This window comes from Dama dama, chromosome 15 (assembly GCF_033118175.1).
Source record: "Dama dama isolate Ldn47 chromosome 15, ASM3311817v1, whole genome shotgun sequence".
Lineage (NCBI taxonomy): Eukaryota > Metazoa > Chordata > Mammalia > Artiodactyla > Cervidae > Dama > Dama dama.
In genome coordinates this window covers 70,284,961-70,311,716 of record NC_083695.1, presented here as the reverse complement: position 1 = coordinate 70,311,716, position 26,756 = coordinate 70,284,961, and the positions used below count along the sequence as shown (strand labels likewise).

At 37.2% G+C, this 26,756-nt stretch overlaps 1 protein-coding gene across 7 annotated transcripts in view; it reads left to right on the top strand.

The window, feature by feature from the left end:
* The window catches only part of NT5C2 (5'-nucleotidase, cytosolic II), a 101,114-nt gene that overhangs the window by 11,852 nt on the left and 62,506 nt on the right, over nt 1-26,756 (top strand). For all 7 annotated transcript variants that reach the window (XM_061162517.1, XM_061162516.1, XM_061162513.1 and 4 more), the window contains exon 2: nt 17,276-17,400. In XM_061162517.1, coding sequence (XP_061018500.1) covers nt 17,300-17,400 — 101 coding nt within the window. In that variant the 5' untranslated portion in view covers nt 17,276-17,299. The remainder of the gene's footprint in view (nt 1-17,275; nt 17,401-26,756) is intronic.

The window sequence follows — 26,756 nt, the reverse complement described above, 5'->3', positions numbered from 1 at the left end:
GAGCAAAAAACTGTTCCTTATAAACTAAAAAGACAGGAGTTAATGAAACATTTAATAGTTTATACATAACACACTTTTAAGGAGTCTTACTGGAGAAGGAGATGGCAACCCACTCCAATATTATTGCCTGGAGAATCCCATGGACAGAGGAGTCTGGCAGGCTACAGTCCACGGGGTCACAAGAGTCGGACACGACTTAGCAACTAAACAACCACCACCACCCAAGGAGTCTTATTACTTTTGGGGAGAAATTAGTATTCCTTCATCTTAATTTATGTGATTATTTTCTTTCATGTGTTTTATGATTAGAAGAAACAAAGGTTACAAGAATACTTGCAAAGCTGTATTTTATTTCAGAGTGCTGTTCTTTGATTTAGGGGTGGGCCTATTAACTACATAAACTGTGATTTAGATTTTTAGCAGTATCATTAGACAAATTAATCTGAATTTGGATCTGGCTTCCTTTGTTTTCCAGGGACTGTATTTGTAAGTAAATTGGTTTGTGGTCTTCTTACAGAAGGGGCCCTTGATGGCAACATAATGATGTAACCAGCTAATGTACCTCTACACTTTCTTGGTTTTGCTGTTCATCTGTCAAGGATTAGGATTATCAAGAGTTATGTGTTAAAATGTTAGTGTGATACCAGGCATACATATGGGCAATATAGCTTTAACTTTTCTTTTTCCGTATAGTCAACTATAACAGTTTAATATGTGTAATATTCAGTTACTAGTGATAAAGAGTCCGCCTGCCAATGCAGGTGAGCCGGCGACACAAGAGACACAGGTTTGATTCCTAGATCGGAAAGATCCCCTGGAGTAGGAAATGCACCCCACTCCAGTATTCTTGCCTGGAAAATTCTGTGGACAGAGGAGCCTGGCTGGCTACAGTCCATGGGGCTGCAAAGAATCAAACACAACTGAGCACAGCGCCATATGCAATGAAAGTCGTACTTTTGAAAATAAAATAAATTTCAGGTTAAAGTGAGGAAATTTGAAAAAGCCGTTTAAAAATATCCTTTCCATTCAAGTCTCAGAGCAGTGTTCATTGTTTTCAGAATGAGAATGGTTGATTATAAAACTTATAAATTCCTAATTTTATATTTCAAACACAAAATAATTTCCAGTGAAATTTAGTAAAACACTAAGTGTTTGTATTACTGTTATCATTATATATTGCCTATAGTGATACATGTATTCCACTGAAAAATGAATATTTGGTTCAAATTGCTATGTGAGAAAAGTTTGCCTGATGGATCTGTGCTACATACTGTATTGAAGTGCTACTCACTTCTTTCCAAGTGAGCTACTGACGTGACCTGAAACAGACATTAAAATGGCCTTGCTAACCAGGCTGCAGCATACTCAAGGCTTACCCTGCCGTTTCAGTTACTCTGCTTCCTGTTTTCAGAAGTTGCCTGGAGCTTTGGGGGCAGCTGGTTTCCCTTTCTTTGGGGGAGGGTGATGCTGGTGGTGAAGGGAACTATAAATATGTATATTTTGCCTAGGAAATATTTTTAAAGTGTGAAACTAAAGTATTTTGAATGCCTGAGAGTTCAATTGCTACTGTTCAGATACAACTACTTTGCAGGCTGGATAATTTATATTGAAGCAAAGTACTGTTTCAGTATAAGCTGTACCACTATTGCTTGGAAGGAATTAAAATTTGAGCCTTTTATTCAACATTAGTCACTGCTGTACCTTACTGAAAAAACTACTCTTAAGCTTGACACTGTAAACAGGTGACAAACGAAATGCTTACCTACTTACTGGAGCACTGTTTTTTTTTGCCATATGATAATCATCTGTAATTTTATTGTTGCTCTGAAAAATAGTTCAGCATTGCATAGGCTGGCTCTGTGAATAGAGTCCAAAAGTCTGTCATAGTAACACTTATGTGTGTTAGATAAGATCATAGGAAAACTGGCAAGTAAGGAACTTTTTGAAGATGATTTAAGAAAATCTCACCCCTTTAACCTTCACAAAACTGTATAGAGTTCATGGCAGATTTTATTTCATGTTAATGATTACATGGTTAGTTAATCATTTATTTTTATGTTTTTTGTTGAATAAATTTTTATGTTACCTTTGCTGAGATTCTGTAACTTGAATTTTTAAAATAAAATGTGTTTTGTTTAGTCCATGAATGATCCAAGAAGGTGCTTTGAATTTTTCCTACAAATAATTTGAAGAAAGTAATACAAAAAGAAATTAAAATATATGGAGGAACTCTTTTGTTAATATAATTACTGCCTCTAATTTGTAAGGAAAGAGGGAAAGAAAAGCCTGACTTTTTAAAAACGGTTTTATTGAGGTATAAATACAACAAACTGTATATATTTAGAGTATACAATAAATTTTGACATATGTGTATAGCCATGAGACATTCACCATAATTGAGGTAATGAACATATCACACCCAAAAGTTTCCTCGGGCTCTTCCACCTCATTCCTCTACTCCAGGCAACCACTGATCTGCTTTCTATCACTGTAGATTAGTTGGCATTTTCTAGAATTTTATATAAACAAAACCATATAGTGTGCACTCAGTTTTTTATCTTTCACTCAGCATAATTTTGAGATTAATTCATGTTGTGTATCAATAGTTCTTTTTTATTGCCTCGTTGTATTCCATTGTGTGGATGTAACACCATATGTATCCATTCACCTGTTAGTAGACATTTGGGTTGTTTTCTCTTTCTGACTATTACAAACAAAGCTGCTATGAATATTCGTGTACAAGTCTATATGGATATATGCTTTCGTTTCTCTTGGACAGTTACTTGGGAGTAGAAAGATTGGGACCCAGAGTAGATATGTTTTAAAAAAATGCTGGGAGTTCCCTGGTGGCCTAGAGGTTAAGATTCTGGGCTTTACCTGCTGTGGATCTTGTTGAGTCCCTGGTCAGGGGACTGAGATTGTACCAGCTATGCTGCATGGCCAAAAAAGAAAAACAACAAAAAAGAAACGACAAATTGTTTTCCAAAGTGCTTGTCCCACTTTTTTCTTTTTTAATTCTTACCAGCCATGTATTAGAGTTCCAGTTGCTCTATAGCCTCATCAAATTTGGCATGGCTAATCTTTGTTTTTGTTTTGGCCACACTGTGTGGCATGCCGGATCTTAGTTCCCTCACTGAAACCTGTGCCCCCTGCAGTGGAATCACAGAGTCCTAACCCCTGGATCACGAGGGAAGTCCCTGGTCAGTCTTTTTAATTTTAGATGTTGTAATAGGCATGTAGGAGAATCTCATTATGGTTATAATTTGCATTTCCTTGATGACAAATGTTGTTGCGTATCATTTCTTGTGCTTATTTAACATCCGTATATCTTTTATGATGAAGTGTCTGTTCAGGTATTTTGCCTGTATTTTGATAATTAGATTCTTTGTCTTATTGTGTGTTGGGTTTTTTTTTTGTTGTTGTTTGTTTGTTTTTAATGATTTCATTTATTTATTGTTGGCTGTGCTGGGTCTTGGTTGCTGCACAGGGTTTCTCTTGTTGCAAAGCTGGGGCTGCTCTCCAGTTGCGATCATGGGCTTCTCATTACGAGGGCTTCTCTTGCTGTGGAGCAGTGGGCCCTAGGGCACTCGGGCTTCAGCAGTTGCAGCATAAGGGCTCAGCAGCTGTGATGCACAGGCTCAGCAGCTCCCCAGCATGTGGGATCTTCCTAGATCAGGGATCGAACCCGTGTCTCCTGCATTAGCAGGCAGATTCTTTACCACTGAACCACCAGGGAAGCCCTCTTACTGTCTTTTGAGAGCTCTTTATATGTTCTGGATACAAGTTCTTTTATTGCTGCTGCTGCTGCTAAGTCACTTCAGTGGTGTCCGACTCTGTGTGATCCCATAGACGGCAGCCCACCAGGCTCCCCCATCCCTGGGATTCTCTAGGCAAGAACACTGGAGTGGGTTGCCGTTTCCTTCTCCAGTGTGTGAAAGTGAAAAGTGAAAGTGAAGTCGCTCAGTCGTGTTCGACTCTTAGTGACCCCATGGACCGCAGCCTACCAGGCTCCTCTATCCATGGGATTTTTCCAGGCAAGAGTACTGGAGTGGGGTGCCATTGCCTTCTCAGAGTTCTTTTATTAGGTGTGTGCAAATGTTTTCATCATCTTTAAGGATTTGAAATTCCATTTGAGCTATTTCAGATCCTAAAAGATGATGCTGTTAAAGTGTATTCAGCAGCATATTTGGAAAACTCAGCAGTGGCCACAGGAAAAGGTCAGTTTTCATTCCAGTCTCAAAGAAAGGCAATGCCAAAGAATGTTCAAAGTACCACACAATTTCACTCATCTCACACGCTAGTAAAGTAATACTCAAAATTCTCCAAGCCAAGCTTCAACAGCTATATGAACTGAGAACTTCCAGATGTTGAAGCTGGATTTAGAAAAGGCAGAGGAACCAGAGATCAAATTGCCAACGTCTGTTGGATCATCGAAAAAACAAGAGAATTCAAGCCTTTGACTGTGTGGATCACAGCAAACTGTGAAAAATTCTTAAAGAGGTGGGACTACCAGACCACCTGACCTGCCTCCAGAGAAATCTGTATGTAGGTCAAGAAACAATAGTTAGAACCAGACATGGAACAATGGGCTGGTTCCAAAATGGGAAAGGAGTACAAGGAGTACATCAAGGCTGTATATTGTCACTCTGCTTATTTAACTTATTTGCAGAGTACATCATGTGAAATGCCAGGCTGGATGAAGCACAAGCTGGAATCAAGATTGCTGGGAGAAATATTAATGACCTCAGATATGCAGATGACACCACCCTTATGGCAGAAAGTGAAGAACCAAGAACCTCTTGATGAAAGTGAAAAGGGAGAGTGAAAAAGCTGGCGTAAAACTCAACATTTAAAAAATGAAGATCATGGCATCTGGTCCTATCTCTTCATAGCAGATAGATGGGGAAACAATGGAAATAGTGACAGACTTTATCTTGGGGGGGCTCCAAAATCACTGCAGATGGTGACTGTAGCCATGAAATTAAAAGACGCTCCTTGGAAGAAAAGCTCTGACCAACCTAGACAGCATATTAAAAAGCAGAGACATTACTTTGCTGACAAAGGTCCGTCTAGTCAAGGCTATGGTTTTTCCAGTAATCACATATGGTTTTAAGAGTTGGACCATAAAGAAGGCTGAGTGATGAAGAATTGATGCTTTTGAACTGTGGTGTTGGAGAAGACTCTTGAGAGTCCCTTGGACTGCAAGGAGATCAAACCAGCCAGTCCTAAAGGAAATCAGTCCTGAATACTCATTGGAAGGACTAATGCTGAAGCTGAAACTCCAATTCTTTGGCCACCTGATGAGAACTGACTCAGTGGAAAAGACACTGATGCTGGGAAAGATTGAAGGCAGGAGAAGGGGACAACAGAGGATGAGATGGTTGGATGGCATCACTGACTCGATGGATATGAGTTTGAGCAGGAAGTTGGTGATGGACAGTAAAGCCTGGCATGCTGTGGTCCGTGGGGTCGTAAAGAATCAGATATGACTGAGTGACTGAACTGAACTGCAAATGTTTTCCCCCCGACTATAGCTTATCTCCCCCTTCCCACCTAAAGAATGATAGAAAACACTTTAATGGAAACACAATATGAAAATACAATTTTGTTTCATTTATGTCCTCTGTTAGCCATGAAAAGAGCCAAGTGGAATATATAAACAAAATTAAAGAGTCAATATTTAAACTTTCAAAGGGCGTGAAATATTTTTGTATCACTCATATACATATAGACCATAATGTGCAGAACATGACTTGTAATGCCAACCTAGTAGTAAGTTGATTTATTATCTATCATATCCTCACTTTACTGAGGTCTGTGAACAAATATTATTTCCTTATAGATTTGACTGTTGAGTTTCAAGCCAGCTTTTTCAGTCTCCTCTTTCACCTTCATCAAGAGGCTCTTTAGTTCCTCTTCACTTTCTGTCAGTAAAGGGGTATCGTCTGCATATCTGAGATTGTTGATATTTCTCCCAGCAGTCTTGATTCCAGCTTTTGATTCACCTAGCCTGGCGTTTTGCATGATGTACTCTTCTTAGAAGTTAAACAGTCAGGGTGACAATATACAGCCTTGTCGTACATCTTTCCAGTTTTGAACCAGTCCGTTGTTCCGTGTCCGGTTTTCAAGTTGCTTCTTGACCCATATACAGGTTTCTCAGGAGACAGGTAAGGAGGTCTGGTACTCCCACGTCTTTAAGAATTTTCCACAGTTTGTTGTGATCCACACAGTCAAGGCTTTAGCTTAGTCAGTGGAGCAGAAGTGGATGTTTTTCTGGAACTCCCTTGCTTTCTCCGTGATCCAGCAAATGTTGGCAGTTTGATCCCTGGTTCCTTTGTCCCTTTGAAATCCAACTTGTATATCTGAAAGTTCTTGGTTCACATGTTGCTGAAGCCTACCTTGAAAGACTCTGAGCATAACATTGCTAGCATGTGAAATGGGCTTCCCTGGTGCCTCAGTGGTAAAGAATCTTCCTGCCAATGCAAGAGACGTGGGTTCAATCCCTGGGTTGTGGAGATTCCCTGAAGAAGGAAATGGCAACCCTCTCCAGTATCTTGCCTGGAAAAATCCCATGGACAGAGGACCCTGGTGGGCTCCAGCCCATGGGGTCACAAAAGAGTTGAACAAATCTTAGCAACTAAACAGCAGCAACAACATCCCACTTTATACACAGACACACAACATCTTCTTTATCTAGTCATTTGTCGATGGACATTTGGGTTGCTTCTGTGTTTTGAATACTGCTGCTATGAACATCAGGGTGCATGTGTCTTTTCAAATTACATAGTTTTCTCTGGATATATGCCCAGGAGTGGGATCGCTGGATCTTATGGCAACTCTGTTTTTAGTCCTTTTTTTTTAAACCTCAGGATAAAGGATAGACTTACTTTCTTTAAATGAACCATTTAATTAATTAATTTTTTGGCTGTGCCACGTGGCATAGGATCTTAGCTCCCCAGCCAGGGACTGAACCTGTCTGTGCCCTTGACATTGAAAGGTTGGAGTTCAACCATTGGACTACCAGGGAATACTCTTATTTTTAGTTTTTTAAGGAACCTCCATACTGTTTTCCCTACTCGCTGCGCTAGTTTACATTCCTCCCAACAATGTAGGAGGGCTCCTTTTTCTCCCCACCCTCTCCAACATTTGTTATTCGAATACTTTTAAATGATATGGCCATTCTGACTGGTATGAGGGTGTAGTTTTGATTTGCATTTTGCTAATAATTAGTGATACTGAGCATCTTTTGATGTGCCTGTTGGCCATCTAAATGTCTTCTTTGGGAAAATGTCTATTTAGGTCTGCCCATTTTTTATTGGATTATTTTTATTGTTGTTTTTGAGTGGTATGAGCTGTTTATGTATTTTGGAAACTAAGTCCTTGTCAGTTGTATCATTTGCAAATATTTTCTCCCAGTCTGTAGGTTGTCTTTTCATTTTATTTATGGTTTCCTTTGCTGTGGAAAAGCTTTATAAGTTTGGTTAGGTCCCATTTTGCTTCTTTTTTAATTGCCTTTGGGAGACTGACCTAAGAAAGCATTGGTACAGTTTATGTCACAGAATGTTTTGCCTGTGTTCTCTTCTAGGAGTTTTGTGGCATCATGTCTTAATATCAATATTTAAGTCTTTACAGCTTTTTTTTTTTTTTTTTTTGATTGGGGTAGATGTTTAAAACTTAATGTAATTAAAAAAGAGTGTTCCTGAATATTCCCTCCCACACATGCCCCACCACAAACACAGTTTCCCCTGTTATCAACATCTTGTATTAGCATGGTACATTTGTTAGAATTGATGAGCCAGTACTGAGGCATTATTATTAACTAAAGTCCATAGATTATGTTTGGGCATACTCCTTGTGTAATACATCCTGTAGTTTTTGTGTGGACTTAAGTTTTCAATTTCATTGGGTAAATAACAAGTAGCATGATTGCTGGATCACATGGTGATGTGGTGAGAGTGTGTTTACTTTATGAAAAAGTGCCAAACTATCTTTGAAAGTGGCTGTGCCACTTTGAATTCTCACCAGCAGTGAATACAGATTATATTTGGTACAAAAAACCCTTAATGTAACTTTCTAAATGTGATTGAAGGTGCTTCTACCTCCTTGCTATTTTTTGTTTGCTTTGTTGTTTCCTTTTTCTCTTTGTCTCCTGTTTTGGGTTATTTCTAGTCTCCCCTTACCTCTTTTGTTGCCTGATTAAGCTATACCTTTGTTACTTTGGTGATTGCCTTAGGGTAAGTAATATGCATCTTTACCATATCACAGTCTGCTTTCAAGTGGTATTATACTGCTTCATGTATACTATAGGAATCTTAAAATGCTATATTTCTGGTTTCTTTCTTTCCACCTTTGTGTTATTACTGTCATATATTTTACTTCTGTAAACCTTCTGAGTGACTCAGATGGTAAAGAAACCACCTACGATGCGGGAGACCTGGGTTCGATCCCTGGATGGGAAGATGCCCTGGGGGAGGGCATGGCAACCCACTCCAGTATTCTTGCCTTGGAGAATCCCATGGACAGAGGAACCTGGTGGGCTACAGTTCACAGGGTCACAAAGAGTTAGATACAACTGAAGCGACTGAGAACGCAACAATATACTATTATTACTTTTGCTTCAAACAGTTGTATTTTGAAAGTACTTAATATTTTATAGTTATCCGTTCCTTTGTGTAGATTTATTTATTTTTTTTTAAAATTATTTATTTATGGCTTCACTGGATCTTTGTTGCTGTACATTGGGCTTTCTTTAGATGTAGTGAATGGGGGCTACTCTTTGTTAGAGTGTGAGGGCTTCTCATTGCAGTGGTTTCTCTTGTGGAGCATAGGCTTTAGGTACATGGGCTTCAATCGCTGTTTCATGCAGGCTCAGTAGTTGCGGCACTGTTCTGGTGCACGGACTTAGTTGCTCTGTAGTATGTGGGATCTTCCCAGACCAGGGATTGAACCTGTATCCCCTGCATTGGAAGGTAGGTTCTTAACCACTGGACCACCAAGGACATCCCTGTGTAGATTAGTTTCTATCTGGTATTGTTTTCTTCTTACCTGAAGGACTTCTTTAAAATTTCTTTTAGTCTTCTGGTGATTAATTCTTTCAGTTTTTGTATGTCTGAAAGGTGTTTTTGTCGGGTAAAGAATCCTAGGTTGGCACTTATTTTTTTTTTGGTACTTTAGAGGTGTTTCTTCACTTTCCTCTGACTTCACTGCTTCAGATAAACATTTTTTTTCTTTTTTCTCTCGATGATGTCTTCTCTCTCTAGCTTTTTTTTTTTCTTTTCTAGCTTTTTCTTTAATGTTTTCTCTCTATCACTCCTTTTAAATAATTTGATTTTTATGTATCTTGGTGTAGTTTTCTTATCTCATATGCTTGGGGTTTGGTCAGTTTTCTTGGATCTGCAGATTTCCAATTTTCATGAAATTTGGCAAATTTTCACCCACTGTTTCTTTAAATATTTTTTTTTTCTGTCCTCTCTCTTTTATGGATTCTATTATGCATATATTAGAAATCAGAATATACTTTAACATGTTGCACAGGTCACTGATCTCTTTTAATTTGGATAATTTTTATGGCTATGTCTTCCAAGTCCACTAATGTTTTCTGTAATGTCTGCTCTGTCATTAATCTATTTAGCGTGTTTTCCACCTCAGATATTGTTGTAATTACTTCTAGATATTTGATTTGTGTATTTTTAAAAACTTTTCATATCTATACTTGGCGTTTTAAGTCTACTAGACTAATAATAAGTCTTGGGTTTGATCCCTGGGTCAGGAAGATGCCCTGGAGGAAGGCATGACAACTCACTCCAGTATTTTTGCCTGGAGAATCCCCATGGACCGAGGAGCCTGGTGGACTATAGTCCTTAGGACTGCAAAGAGTTGGAATCAAGCAACTTATCACACAGACTAATAATAACAACTTAGTGTCTTTGAATATTCTATCATCTGTGTCATTTGTGGGTTTGCATTAGTTGATTTTTCTCCTCTTTGTGTATCATATTTTCCTTTCTTTGAATGCTGCTAATTTTTTATTGGATGCCATACAGTATACATTTTACATGGTTAAGTAATAGATATTTTTGTATTCTTACACGTATTTTTATTTTGTGACATAGCTAAGTTACTTGGAAGCAGTTTGATCTTTTTTAGGTCTTGCTTTTAATCTTTGCTAGGCAGGATCAGAGGAGCCCAGATAATTTTGGCCTTCTACAGACACAAAATCCTTCCAACTGCTCTACTTAATACTATATGATGATGAAGTTTTCCATTCTAGCCGATAAGGGCAGGAACTATTCCTAGTCTGTGAGCTTCAGAAATTGTTTCCTCAACACTCTTTAGCTGGTTCTTTTTAGGACCTTGTGTGGTTTCCTCACTGAGGAAATCAAACTACATATGTGCTAATCAATATTCAGGTGAAGATTAGAGGGTTCACCCTCTGCTGATCTACTTAACTTTTTAAAAATAAAAAGAAGCAGACTTTTGTGAGTACTGTTAGAGATTTTGAAAAGTTGGAATTCACTTATGGCCTTAACAATAAATAAATAAAAATTTATTTTCTATGCTATATGAACTATAACCACAGTAGGACTTGAACTCAAATTGAAGCTTTTCTTTAAAGGCATGATTATTCTAATTTCTCTTAATTTATCATAGAATACAAATTTCATTTCTGAGTCTTATTTAAACTTATGTGAAATATAGTCCTGTTTTTTCACTCAATATCCAAACCCACCCCACATGAAAAATTATTGAAGTTCCATTGTAATGCTCTAGTTTTCAAAATTTAACCCTTTTTTCGGGGGGGGGGGTGTTCACAAAATAGTCTGGGTTTGCTATATGAATTTTTTTAAAAACAAAAACCCTCATAGTATATCTAGATTCAGTTATAACAACCTGAAAAATGACGTATTAATTTTATATTTTAAGTTCAGTTCAGTCGCTCAGTCTTTTTTTTTTATTTTTATTTTTTTAATTAATTAATTAATTTTTTCAGTGGGTTTTGTCATACATTGACATGAATCAGCAATAGATTTACACGTATTCCCCATCCCGATCCCCACTCCCACCTCCCTCTCCACCCGATTCCTCTGGGTCTTCCCAGTTCACCAGGCCCGAGCACTTGTCTCATGCATCCCACCTGGGCTGGTGACCTGTTTCACCATAGATAATATACATGCTGTTCTTTCGCAACATCCCACCCTCACCTTCTCCCACAGAGTTCAAAAGTCTGTTCTGTACTTCTGTGCCTCTTTTTCTGTTTTGCATAAAGGGTTGTCGTTACCATCTTTCTAAATTCCATATATATGTGTTAGTATGCTGTAATGTTCTTTATCTTTCTGGCTTACTTCACTCTGTATAATGGGCTCCAGTTTCATCCATCTCATTAGAACTGGTTCAAATGAATTCTTTTTAACGGCTGAGTAATATTCCATGGTGTATATGTACCACAGCTTCCTTATCCATTCATCTGCTGATGGGCATCTAGGTTGCTTCCATGTCCTGGCTATTATAAACAGTGCTGCGATGAACATTGGGGTGCACATGTCTCTTTCAGATCTGGTTTCCTCAGTGTGTATGCCCAGAAGTGGGATTGCTGGGTCATATGGCAGTTCTATTTCCAGTTTTTTAAGAAATCTCCACACTGTTCTCCATACCAGCTGTACTAGTTTGCATTCCCACCAACAGTGTAAGAGGGTTCCCTTTTCTCCACACCCTCTCCAGCATTTATTGCTTGTAGACTTTTGGATAGCAGCCATCCTGACTGGCGTGTAATGGTACCTCATTGTGGTTTTGATTTGCATTTCTTTAATACTGAGTGATGTTGAGCATCTTTTCATGTGTTTGTTAGCCATCTGTATGTCTTCTTTGGAGAAATGTCTGTTGAGTTCTTTGGCCCATTTTTTGATTGGGTCATTTATTTTTCTGGAATTGAGCTTCAAGAGTTGCTTGTATATTTTTGAGATTAATCCTTTGTCTGTTTCTTCATTTGCTATTATTTTCTCCCAATCTGAGGGTTGTTTTTTCACCTTGCCTATAGTTTCCTTTGTTGTGCAAAAGCTTTTAAGTTTCATTAGGTCCCATTTGTTTAGTTTTGCTTTTATTTCCAATATTCTGGGAGGTGGGTCATAGAGGATCTTGCTGTGGTTTATGTCGGAGAGTGTTTTGCCTATGTTCTGCTCTAGGAGTTTTATAGTTTCTGGTCTTACATTTAGATCTTTAATCCATTTTGAGTTTATTTTTGTGTATGGTGTTAGAAAGTGTTCTAGTTTCATTCTTTTACAAGTGGTTGACCAGTTATCCCAGCACCACTTGTTAAAGAGGTTGTCTTTTTTCCATTGCATATCCTTGCCTCCTTTGTCAAAGATAAGGTGTCCATAAGTTCGTGGATTTATCTCTGGGCTTTCTATTCTGTTCCATTGATCTATATTTCTGTCTTTGTGCCAGTACCATACTGTCTTGATGACTGTGGCTTTGTAGTAGAGTCTGAAGTCAGGCAGGTTGATTCCTCCAGTTCCATTCTTCTTTCTCAAGATTACTTTGGCTATTCGAGGTTTTTTGTATTTCCATACAAATTGTGAAATTATTTGTTCTAGTTCTGTGAAAAATACCGTTGGTAGCTTGATAGGGATTGCATTGAATCTATAGATTGCTTTGGGTAGAATAGCCATTTTGACAATATTGATTCTTCCAATCCATGAGCATGGTATGTTTCTCCATCTGTTTGTGTCCTCTTTGATTTCTTTCATCAGTGTTTTATAGTTTTCTATGTATAGGTCTTTTGTTTCTTTCGGTAGATATACTCCTAAGTATTTTATTCTTTTTGTTGCAATGGTGAATGGTATTGTTCCCTTAATTTCTCTTTCTGTTTTTTCATTGTTAGTATATAGGAATGCAAGGGATTTTTGTGTGTTAATTTTATATCCTGCAACTTTACTATATTCATTGATTAGCTCTAGTAATTTTCTGGAAGAGTTTTTAGGGTTTTCTATGTAGAGGATCATGTCATCTGCAAACAGCGAGAGTTTCACTTCTTCTTTTCCTATCTGGATTCCTCTTCTTTTTCTGCTCTGATTGCTGTGGCCAAAACTTCCAACACTATGTTGAATAGTAGTGGTGAGAGTGGGCATCCTTGTCTTGTTCCTGATTTCAGGGGAAATGCTTTCAATTTTTCACCATTGAGGGTGATACTTGCTGTGGGTTTGTCATATATAGCTTTTATTATGTTGAGGTATGTTCCTTCTATTCCTGCTTTCTGGAGAGTTTTAATCATGAATGGGTGTTGGATTTTGTCAAAGGCTTTCTCTGCATCTATTGAGATAATCATATGGTTTTTATCTTTCAATTTGTTAATGTGGTGTATTACATTGATTGATTTGCGGATATTAAAGAATCCTTGCATTCCTGGGATAAAGCCCACTTGGTCGTGGTGTATGATTTTTTTAATATGTTGTTGGATTCTGTTTGCTAGAATTTTGTTAAGAATTTTTGCATCTATGTTCATCAGTGATATTGGCCTGTAGTTTTCTTTTTTTGTGGCATCTTTGTCTGGTTTTGGAATTAGGGTGATGGTGGCCTCATAGAATGAGTTTGGAAGTTTACCTTCCTCTGCAATTTTCTGGAAGAGTTTGAGTAAGATAGGTGTTAGCTCTTCTCTAAATTTTTGGTAGAATTCAGCTGTGAGGCCATCTGGTCCTGGGCTTTTGTTTGCTGGAAGATTTTTGATTACAGTTTCGATTTCCTTGCTTGTGATGGGTCTGTTAAGATCTTCTATTTCTTCCTGGTTCAGTTTTGGAAGGTTATACTTTTCTAAGAATTTGTCCATTTCATCCAAGTTGTCCATTTTATTGGCATAGAGCTGCTGGTAGTAGTCTCTTATGATTCTTTGTATTTCAGTGTTGTCTGTTGTGATCTCTCCATTTTCATTTCTAATTTTGTTAATTTGGTTCAGTCGCTCAGTCTTGTCTGACTCTTTGCGACCCCATGAACTGCAGCACGCCAGGCCTCCCTGTCCATCACCAACTCCCGGAGTACACCCAAACCCATGTCCATTGAGTCGGTGATGCCATCCAACCATCTCATCTTCTGTTGTCCCCTTCTCCTCCTGCCCTCAATCTTTCCCAGCATCAGGGTCTTTTCAAATGATTCAGTTCTTCTCATCAGGTGGCCAAAGTATTGGAGTTTCAGCTTCAGCATCAGTCCTTCCAGTGAGCACCCAGGACTGATCTCCTTTAGGATGGACTGGTTGGATCTCCTTGCAGTCCAGGGGACTCTCAAGAGTCTCCTCCAACACCACAGTTCAAAAGCATCAATTCTTTGGCGCTCAGCTTTCTTTATAGTCCAACTTCTCACATCCATACTTGAGTACTGGAAACACCATAGCCTTGATTTGGGGGACCTTTGTTGACGAAGTAATGTCTCTGCTTTTCAATATGCTGTCTAGGTTGGTCATAACTTTCCTTCCCAGGAGTAAAGCATCTTTGAATTTCATTGCTGCAATCACCATCTGCAGTGATTTTGGAGCCCCCCAAAATTACGTCAGCCACTATTTTCACTGTTTCCCCATCTGTTTGCCATGAAGTGATGGGACCAGATGCCATGATCTTAGTTTTCTGAATGTTGAGCTATAAGCCAGCTTTTTCACTCTCCTCTTTCACTTTCATCAAGAGGCTCTTTAGTTCTTCTTCACTTTCAGCCATAAGGGTGTTGTTATCTGCATATCTGAGGTTACTGATATTTCTCCTGGCAATCTTGACTCCTGCTTGTGCTTCCTCCAGCCCAGTGTTTCTCATGATGTACTCTGCATATAAGTTAAATAAGCAGGGTGACAATATACAGCCTTGACATACTCCTTTTCCTATTTGGAGCCAGTTTGTTGTTCCATGTGCAGTTCAAACTGTTGCTTCCTAACCTGCATACAGGTTTCTCAAGAGGCAGGTCAGGTGGTCTGGTATTCCCGTCTCCTTCAGAATTTTCCACAGTTTATTGTGATCCACACAGTCAAAGGCTTTGGCATAGAAGAGTCTTAAAATATAGTTTTTAGCTAGTTTTTAACTAGAGTCTTTTTTTTTTTTTTTTTTGGCCACACCTGTGGTATGCAGAATTCTAGTTTTCCAATCAGGGATCGAACCTGTGAACCCTGCAGTGGAAGCATGGAGTCTTAACCACTGGGCTGCCAGGGAAGTCCCTTGACTAGTGCTAGCCAGTACCACAGTTACCTACAGGGTTTGGAAATTTTGATTACTTCAGGAACATTACAGATCTAAATATATATCCAAAAGAATTGAAAACTAGTACTCAAGTAAATGCATTGTTCATACATGTTCATAGCAGTACTGTTCACAGTAACTAAAAGGTAGAAGAATCCAAATGTCCATTAATGGATGAATGGATAAGTGAATTGTGGTACATACAAACGAAATATTTCTTATTCATCCATAAAAAGAAATGAAGTATCTGAAACATGGTACAACATGGATGAATCTAGAAAACATGCTAAGTGAAGGAAGCCAGACACAAAAACTCACTTATTACATGATTCTGCTTATATGCTATATCCAGAATAGATAAACCTAAAGAGACAGAACTGGGATTGGTAGTGGCCAGGGGGTAGGGGGGACGGGGAGAAACTGCTTACTAGGTAAGATTTTTTTTTTGGTAATATTTATTTGGCTGCACCAGGTCTTAGTTGTGGCACGTGGGATCTTATATCTTTGTTGCCTGTAGCATGTGGGATCTTTAGTTGTGGCATGTGGGATATCTAGTCCCATGACCAGGGAATGAACCCAGGCCCCCTGCATTGGTCATGTGGAGTCTTATAGGACCACCAGGGAATCCCCTGAGTAAGCGGTTTTACTCTGGAGTGATAAAAATATTTTGGAACTCGGTAGAGGTGGTGGTTGAACTATACTATGAGCATACCAAATGCCATCGACTTATTCACTATAAAATGTTTGTTTTCTTATGTGAATTTTGCTTCAATAAATTATTTTCAAAAGCTACAAAGATGACTTATTTAAAAATTGACTTAATATAAACAGTGTTAGCATTTTCAAAATTGGGAATAAGTTAGAATGCAGATGTTTTCACAAGTATTGGTACTATGAAAGAAAGAAAGGTGGAAGTGAAGTTGCTCAGTCCTGTCTGACTCTTTGTGACCCCATGGATCATAGCCTACCAGGCTTCTCCGTCCATGGCATTTTCTAGGCAAGAGTACTGGAGTCGGTTGCCATTTCCTTCTCCAGGGGATCTTCCCGACCCAGGGGTCGAACCCAGGTCTCCTGCTTTGCAGGCAGATGTTTTACCCTCTGAGCCACCAGGGAAGCCCTATTGGTACTTTAATAAAACGTTAATAAAGATTGAACTCTAAAAGGTTATTTTTCATCCTTATTTAAAACTATTTACAGATGAAAACTTCTGTAAATAGAAGTGAAACCTATAACAGGGCCTATAGTTAAAATACAGTAAAGATATTTACCTGCTTACCTGGCTTTAAATGTTTATTCTAATGAGATTAAATCTTTTAGTTTATTTCTTCTTCTAGTTCAGTCTTTAATGCTGTCTGGAAGATAATTTATTGTAGAAAAATACAAAAGCATAATCTAATTAGAAGTCAAATGCACGTGACTTATATTTGTACTACCATTGATTGATTTTGCTGTTTTTATCAGAATTTAAAAATTGCTTACCTTACATATTTTAACTTTACATATGTTAACTGAACATTATATATTTTCTCAAATCTCTGTGGTCTCAGCTCCTTTTCTAGAATCTAGGATTAAAGTAAATTATTACTGACTGTCATGCTTAATTATTTGAAAGTGATATATGTGATCTTTCTGTATAGAAATTACTATATGAAATTATTTTCCTAAATTTAGATAGTGTAGAAGTGTTGGTTTAATTTTCAGTATATTTCCATATTCAATACATTTTATTTTATTTTTTCAAAATGTTCATTGATTTAGTCTGCATTGGGTCTCAGTTGTGGCGTGCAGGATCCTCATTGTGGCGTACAGGCTCAGCAGTTGCACTGTGAGGCCTGAGTCGCACCCGCAGCATGTGGGATCTTAGTCCCTGACCAAGGATTGAACCCGCATCCCCTGCATTTGGGAGGCTGATCTTAACCACTGGACCACCAGGGAAAGTCCCTCAATATATTTAAATGGATAGTTATATCAGATAGTTTGCAATGTACAATTCTACTAATTTTTTAAAAAATCTGATATCAATATATGAATGACAGTGTTAATATGCTAAATTACTGATTTTTCTTTTCTAGAATTGAGCATACAATTAAAACAAAATGACAACCTCCTGGAGTGATCGGTTACAAAATGCGGCAGATATGCCTGCTAACATGGATAAACATGCCCTGAAAAAGTATCGGCGAGAAGCCTATCATCGGTAAGTATTTAGTCTATTTATTTTATTTATTATTTTTTAATTTTTGGCTATGCTGGCTTTTTGTTGCCATGCGTCTGGGCTTTCTCTAGTTGCGGCAAGCAGGGGCTACTCTTCATTGTCATTTGGTTGCTTTTCTTAGGAAGCACAAACTTGAGGGCTCTTGGGCTCAGTCGTAGAGGCTCATGGGCCTAGTTGCTCTGTGGCATATGGCATCTTCCAAGACCAGGGATCGAACCTGTGTCCCCTGCACTGGTGGATTCCTAACTTCTGGACCATCAGGGAAGTCCTGTTTTATCAGCTCAATTCTCAAAACAGCTCTATAAAGTGGGCATATAATATCTTCATTTTACAGATTATGAAATTAGTGTGCAGAGTGGTTAGGTAATTTACCCTAGATCACACAGCTAGTTCATGGTTCAAACCAGTCCAAAGTCCAGACTTCTAATTGCCAGACTTTTAACCACATTGCTGTTGCTGCTTTAAAAAAAAAAAAAAATTTCTTTTTACTGCTTCTTATATCTACTTCTTATATCTTCTTATATCTACTAATAAAAGTCCTCAAGAGCAGAAAGTCTTCAGCTGCTAAAATATTGTGCCTTAGTTATTAATAATACAATTCTTAATTACTATTTGCCAGAAACTGATTATAATTTTTAAATAGAGTTTTAGAATTGTGCCTACTGATTACTGTGTTAGTCTTGAATGTAAATAATTCTGGATATTAACAGTATTTTCTTATATTAAGACTTTAAAATTTCCTTTAAATCATTTTTCCTTTAAAAGTTTAAAGTGTAAAGTATTCTCAATTTACTTTCCACTTTTAATAGATTCAGTTAAATGGCTGTTTCTAAATTTTAATGGCTACCTGAACCTTAAGTAGCTGAGGTACTTGGAAGTAGGTATTGTAATTAGGAATCATTTGGTTTTAGACAGAAATTAGAAGTTTATACTTGATAGAAACATCTGGGCCACACTAGAACCATCTCTGCTTCCATCTTGGGAAAGCCAGGAATAAGTAGAAATGCTGGTTTACTGGTAGTGCCAAAAAAATTGCATGGGAACTCCAGGAAATCTGTGACAACTCAATTACTCATCTCTTCTGAGATGGTTAAATTAGTTTATACAGATAAGTTTTTGTAAAACAGATGAAAGAATTATTCTGGTTCCATTCTTTCCTATGTAGGAAAGCTAATCCAGATTAGGTAACATTTCAGTGGTTCAGTAAGCATTAATATTTTGAAGAAGATTGATACTGAATATTGAATATTTTGAAAGTTAATTATTATATCAGTAGTTGGTTTTTAAGTAGGTTGGTGATATTTTCCTGATACTAGGTCACTAGGTAGCATTTTTTTTCCAATTCATTGTTTACATTATGAAAAAAATGTAAGAACAAATATTATGAGTACTACTTGTACTATAGAACAAAATTTTGGAAACTTAGTAAAAGATGAAAAATTAAAAACTGAATTTCCAAAGCAAAAAACTTTGAATATATTTGAATCATTTAATTTGTGATATACACAAATTTTTATCACTTCAGGTGAAAACCACACCTTCCTTCCAACTAGTGTCACATTCTTAGAAGGATGCAAAGGATGAACCCTGAACCTCACAAAATGTGCTGATTTTTGTATTCTTGAGTTTAAAACATGGGTACTGCCTTTTCCAAATTCCAAATCTTTCATTCTGCTTTTTCTGTTTGCTTGTTATGTTCATTGAGAACACCAACTACTTCTACATTCTTGATTTGGTTTAGACAAAGGGGTTTTAATGATCATCCAGAGTTTGTTGAACAGCTTCATGCAGTGTAAACTGTCCTGTCTCATCAGTTTCATTTAGTGCATTTTTATATTTCACATAGTCCTGGAGCTCAACATGACATAAATTGAACATATAAGCTGACAACAAATCTGTCTTGACAAGGTGGAATCTTCAGTCCATCCCACTGTAGGCAGTATAACTTATTTTAGACCCCAATAAGTTTTCTGTTTTGATCACTTAGTGGTGCAGATCTATTAGAAAGGAAACAAAGCATTTTGTAACAAATTGATTTGATTCTATTAATTCCCATCAAAAATAGGAAGACTCAATTAGTCAGTGGGTACTAGTGATCCTCTGCAGCAGTGAGACATGTTGCTTGATGTATGTGGGAATTAAACTGTAAAACAGTGTTTATGTGTGTGTGTAAAAATAAAAGGCATAGCATATGCATTTGGAAGAGAAAAAATCTAGAGAGAGGTGTTTTGTACTTTCTATTCAATTTTTTATGTAGTCTTTATATTCATAAAGTATACATTTGGTTATGATGTAACATCACTGAAAACAAGGGCTTAGAATCATGTAGTGAAGAGAGGTCATCTAGGAAACATCAAGTATCCTAATTGTATTTAATATGTCACAGCCTGAGAGCACTTCTGACTCATTGGGAATGATAACCTCCTGGAAGATTTTAGACAGGCTCTCACACCCTGTGTTCTTCATATAGTAGAATAATAGGAGGAATAGAAAAAGCATCTTGAACGGTTTGAACTTTTAGGTCATTTAAAACTTTTTTCCGCTTTTTGCTATTTTAATAAAGTATACATGACCTAAAATTTGTCATCTTAACTGTTTTTAAGTATACAGTTCAGTGGTATTAAGTATATACACATTGTTAGGTAGTCATCACCACTGTCCATCCCCACAACTCTTTTCATTTTGTAAGATTAAAACCTTATACCTATTGAGCAATAACTTTCCAATCTCCCCTCACCCTAACCCTTGGCAACCAATCACCATTATCTTTCTGTCTTGATGGTTTTGACCACCCTAAGTACCTCGTGTGGAGAAGGCAGTGGCACCCCACTGCAGTGCTCTTGCCTGGAAAATCCCATGGACAGAGGAGCCTGGTGGGCTGCAGTCCATGGGGTCGCTAAGAGTCGGACACAACTGAGCGACTTCACTTTCACTTTTCACTTTCATGCATTGGAGAAGGAAATGGCAACCCACTCCAGTGTTCTTGCCTGGAGAATCCCAGGGATGGGGGAGCCTGGTGGGTTGCCATCTATGGGGTTGCACAGAGTCAGACACGACTGAAGTGACTTAGCAGCAGCAAGTACCTCGTGTAAATAGAATCATCCAGTGTTTGTCTTTGGTGACTGGCTTATTTCACTTAGCATGATGTCACCAAGATTCATCTCTGTTGTAGCATATTCCAGAATTTCCTTTTAATATAGAGAATTAGGTTCTTGAATTCTTGCAGGTATTTGCTTTTGTTAATTAAAATTTTTTAATAGAAAGCTTTGAAAAGAAATTTAGTTTTTTAGTTAAGTCAATTTATAGAGTATTCTATTTCAGGGCTCTATATTAAAGACATTTATTGGGATTGGTAATTTATCCTTGGTTAAATCAGGCAAGCTGTGATGATCATTTATCATAATTGTACCTTGTATGTGATGCTTCAGAATTCCCTTTTGGAAGAAGGTAAATATTTTTAATTAAGTAAATAAATACCTAACTTCCAACTTTTTTTCTTGCTTAATATTAGTCTTCTAAGTTACAATATGGAAATGACGTTCATGTGTCATTATTAAGAAACTGGCCTTCAGAATGTATGACGTGTTCTTCTTCCATTTCCTTATTATGATTGTTGAGTTGTCTATGCTGGGGTTAATCATCAGGCCAAACCCTTCATTGGAATATGTTTCTGTATATGGTCAGAAGACAGGCTGAGCTGTTTAGATCTTATTGTGTCTTGAAGGAGGCAGGTTAAACAATTACCTTTTGAATAGTACCCTGTTGAATATCTAGAATTTGATAATAATGAGTACCAGTCACAGTTTGTGTCCACCAAATCCAGGAGTGGAACTATTAGAATTTTCATCTGCTCTTCCTGTTGACAGTACCCTGGATGCTGAAGTCAGGTATTTGGTTTTATCCTTTTAAAGTTTCAATGATTACAGTACAAATTAATTTTTGTAAGTAAATTTGCTCTTCGTGAACATAGCTTGTGAATTCATCAGTTGCTTTTATCTTGTCAAACTGAAATTAGATACGTAACTGGGTTTGTGAATTTCTGGTTATCCAAACTTTTGTCTTATTTTGAAAGACATTGTAGTCATTTTGTCTTTAAAGTTCTTTGTATAGTTGTCTGAAATTATTTTTTTAATTGAAATTTTGGCCTTTATATCAGTATTTACTTAGATCTGTTGAATAATAATTTATTTTCCAGTCAACATAAGTTTATCATATATGTCTAAGGAATAAAAGGAATTTATTTTTTAGTACCTAGAACTTAGCACACTAGTAGAATTAGAGATGTTAATAATGTTTTAACCTCATATTAAAGACAGGTGTCAGATTTTATGCAGACAAGGACTACGGGTAAGCGAAGTTTAATTTTTTTCTCAATTACTTACAGATATCACATGAATGTCATTCAGCTTTTTGTATCATAAAAATGATACCATTTTATACCATCACCAACCATGTTAGGAATGTGCTTTTAGGGAAGAAGTGAAGTCACTAAGTCGTGTCTGACTCTTTGCAACCCTGTGGACTGTAGCCTACCAGGCTCCTCCATCCATGGGGTTCTCCAAGCAGGAATACTGGAGTGGATTGCTATTTCCTTCTCCAGGGGGTCTTCCTGACCCAGGGATCCAACCTAGGTCTCCCGCATTGCAGGCAGACGCTTTAACCTCTGAGCCACCAGGGAAGCCCGTTTTAGGGAATGGGGAATGCCAATTAAAACCATGTTGTATATACAAATTACAGTGGCTAAAGTTAAAAATACTGGCAATACCAAATGTTGATAAGAATGTGGAGTATTTAGAACTCTGTTTCATTGTTGGTAGAAAGGCAAAATCCTCCAGCTACTCTGCAGAACAGTTTGGTAGTTTCTTATAAAGTTAGAGACACTTATCTATCATTACTTACCATTTTGTATCATTTTGAGTTAACCTGCCATTTTAGTATAGTTTCTAATATTCAAGTGGATAAATTGTTAAAATTTCAGTAGCCATATTGTAGATTGAAAGTCAAATGGAAATAAGGTTCTCAGAAATGCCAAGAAGCCATCTTTAAATAATGTACAGATGTCCTGTCAGAGTAAGAAGAATGAGGTAGAGTATCAGAACTATATTAATTTTTTTGTTAGTATATCATTCTAATGCTTTGGCTAGTGTTTCGTATTCCTAAGGAATGACAAATGAGGACTCAGGTATTGGTAAGACTTTGAACATTTAAGTGATGGAATACTATCAGCAGTAACAAGGAATGAACTATTGATGCACCAACTTTAATGCAGCTCAAGAAAACTATGCTGAATTAATAAAGCAAATCTCACAAAGTTACTTACTGTATTACTCCATAGCATGCCTGAAATGGTAAAATTATGGAGATTGGGGAAAGAGTAGTGGTTTGATGTTAGGGATTGGCTTGGGTGGAGGGAGATGGGTGTTGCTGTAAAAAGTAGCACAGGGAATCCTTGTGATGGAACTATTTTGTATCTTGACTCTAGTGGTGATTACATGAATCTACACAGACACAAATGAGTACATATGAAACTGGTGAAATTTGAATAAGGTTGGTGAGTTGTATCAATGTCAGTTTTCTGGTTGTGATATTATATTTATACAAGATGTTCCCATTGGGGATGAAGAGTATAGGAATCTATATTATTTATTACTGTTGCATGTGAATCTATAGTTATCTCAACATAACAAGTTTAATTTATAAAATTCTCTCAGTGACATAACTTCTTGTATCATGGGTATTGTGTGTTCTAGATATAAGTTCTCTTTAAAATGTGCAGTGATGCTGCTTTATGGAATACAAATTCTCTAAACTTTATTATTCAAAAGAAGATAGTAGATCCTAAAACATTCTCAGTTTCTCTGCCACCATTCCCTCTGTGCTTTTTCCCCAAACAAAAAGTAAAATAAAAAAGGAAAGTAGTGGTGGTCATGGCAGTGGCAAGGAAGAGAAAGAACAAAAGATAGCAAATCTTTGATTTAATGAAATCCTATAGTAAGAAACTTTGGCTGAGGAAATGTTATTCATATTTAGATAGTTTATTTCACCTTCAAGGATTCTTTTGTGTATGTGTATATACGTATGTTTTCTGTAACATCTTACAAGAAAACTTGAATGAACTTTTTGGCCAAACCAATGTATTTATAAAATGATATTTGGTCATGCCTTGCGGCTTGCAGGATCCCAGTTCCCTGATCAGGGATTGTCCAGCAGTGAAAGCCAGAACCCTAACCATGAGGCCAGGGAACTCCCTCAAGGATTCTTTTGGATATGGCTTCTTTTATTCAGCATAATGTCTGAGAGATTAAGCCATGTTGTTGTGCGTGTCAGTAATTTGTTCTTCTTTATTACTATCTGGCATTCCGTTGTATGATTATACCACAGTTTGTTTATTCATTTTGGAGCTTTTGACTTTTTTCAGTTTTTAGCTACCAACTTAGAAAATATTTGTAAATCACACATCTGATTAAGGACTTGTATTCAGAATATATGAAGAACTTTTAAAATTCAACAATATAAGAACAACTCAATGAAGAAATGGGCAAAAGACCGACACATCACTGCAGAGGACATATGGAGGACATAAAAAGACATTTGTAACATCACCAGCCATGTTGGGAATGTGCTTTTAGGGAATGGGGAATGCCAATTAAAACCACATTGTATAAACCTATTACAATGGCTAAAATAAAAAATACTGGCAGTACCAAATGTTGATAAGAATGTGGAGCATTCAGAATTCTGTTTCATTGTTGGTAGAAAGGCAAAATGCTCCAGCTACTCTGCAGGACAGTTTGGTAGTTTCTTCTAAAGTTAGAGACATTTAGCTAATGACCCAGAGATCTTACTCCTAGATATTTGTACTAGATAAATGAAAACTTTATGCTCACACAAAAAAACTGCACGAATAATGTGTAGAGTATATTAGTCTGTTGTTACTCCATCACTAAGTCGTGTCTAACTCTTTGCAACCCCATGGACTGCAGCATGCCAGGCTTCCCTGTCCTTCACTGTCTCCTGGAATTTGCTCAAACTCATGTCCATTGAGTCAGTGATGCTATCTAACCATTTCATCCTCTGTTGCCTGCTTCTTTTTCCTTCAATCTTCCCAGCATCAGGGCCTTTCCCAGTAAGTCAGCTCTTTGCATCAGGCAGCCAAAGTAATGGAGCTTCAGCATCAGTCCTTCCAATGAATATTAAGGGTTGATTTCCTTTAGGATTGACTGGTTTTGCCTCAAACAGGAGACAACCCAAATACCCTCTAGTGAGTGAATGCCTAAATAAAATGCAGTACATCCTAAATAAAATACAATGAAATATAACTCAGGAAAAAGGAACCACACTATCGATAAGACACAGCACCTTAACCCTCAAAGACAATTCTGGGTCCAAGAAGCCAGTCTTAAGAAGTTCCACACTGTATGATTCTGTTCATTTGGTACTCTCAAGGACAAAACTAGAGTGATGGACGGGCTTCTCCAGTGGCTCAGTGGTGAAGAATCTGCCTGCAATGCAGGAGACACAGGTTCAATCCCTGGGTCAGGAAGATCCCCTTGAGGAGGGCACGGCAACCCACTCCAGTGTTCTTGTGTGGCGAATCCCATGGACAAAGGAGCCCGGCGGGCTACAGTCCGTGGGGTTGCAGAGAGTCAGACACGAGTGAAGTGACTGAGCACACTTAGTGATGGAGAACTGATAAGTGGATTCTTGGAGTTGTCAGAGGAGGAGTGTGACTACAGGAGGAAAGCAGGAGAGTTTTGAGGGGGTGATGGAATCACATGGCACACCCCAAAAATTTGATTTTACTGTATTTAAATTTTGAAAAAATAAAAGAATAGCAAGGAGTAGTATTCTGGGCCAACGTGTAAAGCATACATTTCGCTTTAGTACAGAGGAAAAATAGATTTCCCAAATGGTTACTCTGATTTACAGTTTTACCTGCAATGTGTGAAAGCAGTGTAACCAACATTTTAATATCAATCTCTTCAATAGTATGTCTAATTTAAAAGTAATTTTGTTGGTTATGTAGTGACATATCAGTTTGGTTTTAATTTATATTTTTCTGGTGAATTATTAGGTTGAACACCATTTTCATATGTTAACTAGCCATTTGGATACTGTCTTGTGACTTGACTGTTCCATTCATTTGCTAATTGAGTTGTCTCTTATTCTTATTGATTTGTCTTAATACAGGTTTTAAAAAAAACAGATTTATTGAGATTAATTCATAGAACATAAAATAGTAATATACAATTCAGTATATTAGTGTATTGGGAGTTATGTAAACATCTCCATTCTCTAATTGCAGAACATTTTCATCACCCTCACAAGAAAGTCTACACATGTTAGTAGTTACTCCTCATTCTCTTCTCTCCCCAATTCTGTCAGTCTCTTACCTGCTTTCTGTCTATAGAATTGCCTATTCTGGACATTTCATATAAATGGAATCATAAAATACGTGGCTTTTTTCCTGTCTTTTCACGTGATGTTTTCAGGATTCATCCATTCTTTAGCATGAGTCAATACTTAATTCCTTTAATGGCTGAATAATATTGCATTGTATGAATATACTACATTTTGTTTATATATTCATCTGTTGCTTAATGCTTGGATTGTTTCTACATTGGGCTGGTATGAATAATGCTACTGCAAACATTCGTGTGTACATCTTGTGTGGATATGTTTTCAATGTTGGGGTTATATATATAGCAGTGGAATTTGCTGAGTCATATGGTAACTTTTTGTTTAATTTATTGAAGACTCATCAAACTTTGGCCATGCAAATGCATCTTTTTACATTCCCTTCAGCAGTGTATGTGGCTTCCAATTTCTCTACATTCTCAAAATAACACTAATTATTGTCAGTGGGTTTTTAAAAATTACTGTATCCGTCCTAGTGTTTATGTGGTGGTATTCTGGTTTTGATTTGCATTTCCCTTATGATTAATGGCGTTAAGCATCTTTTATGTTCTTATTGACCATTTATATAACTTCTTTCAGGAAATATCTCTTCAGATCCTTTGCCCATTTCTTAACTGAGTTTGTCTTTTTATTGTTGACTTGTGTAAGTTATTCATTTTTCTAGATATTAAACCTTTGTCTGGTATGTGGTCTTCAGATATTTTCTCTCATTCTGTGAGTTGTCTTTTCACTCTTGGTAGTGTTGTTTGAAGGACAAATGTTTTTACTGATGAAGTTCAATCTGTATATGATTTCTGTTTCTCATGCTTTTGTTTTCATGTTTAAGAAATCATTGCTAATCTATGGACAAAGATTTATACCTGTATTTTCTTCTGAGAGTTCTATAATTTTATGTTCAAGTTTTATATACATTTTGAGCT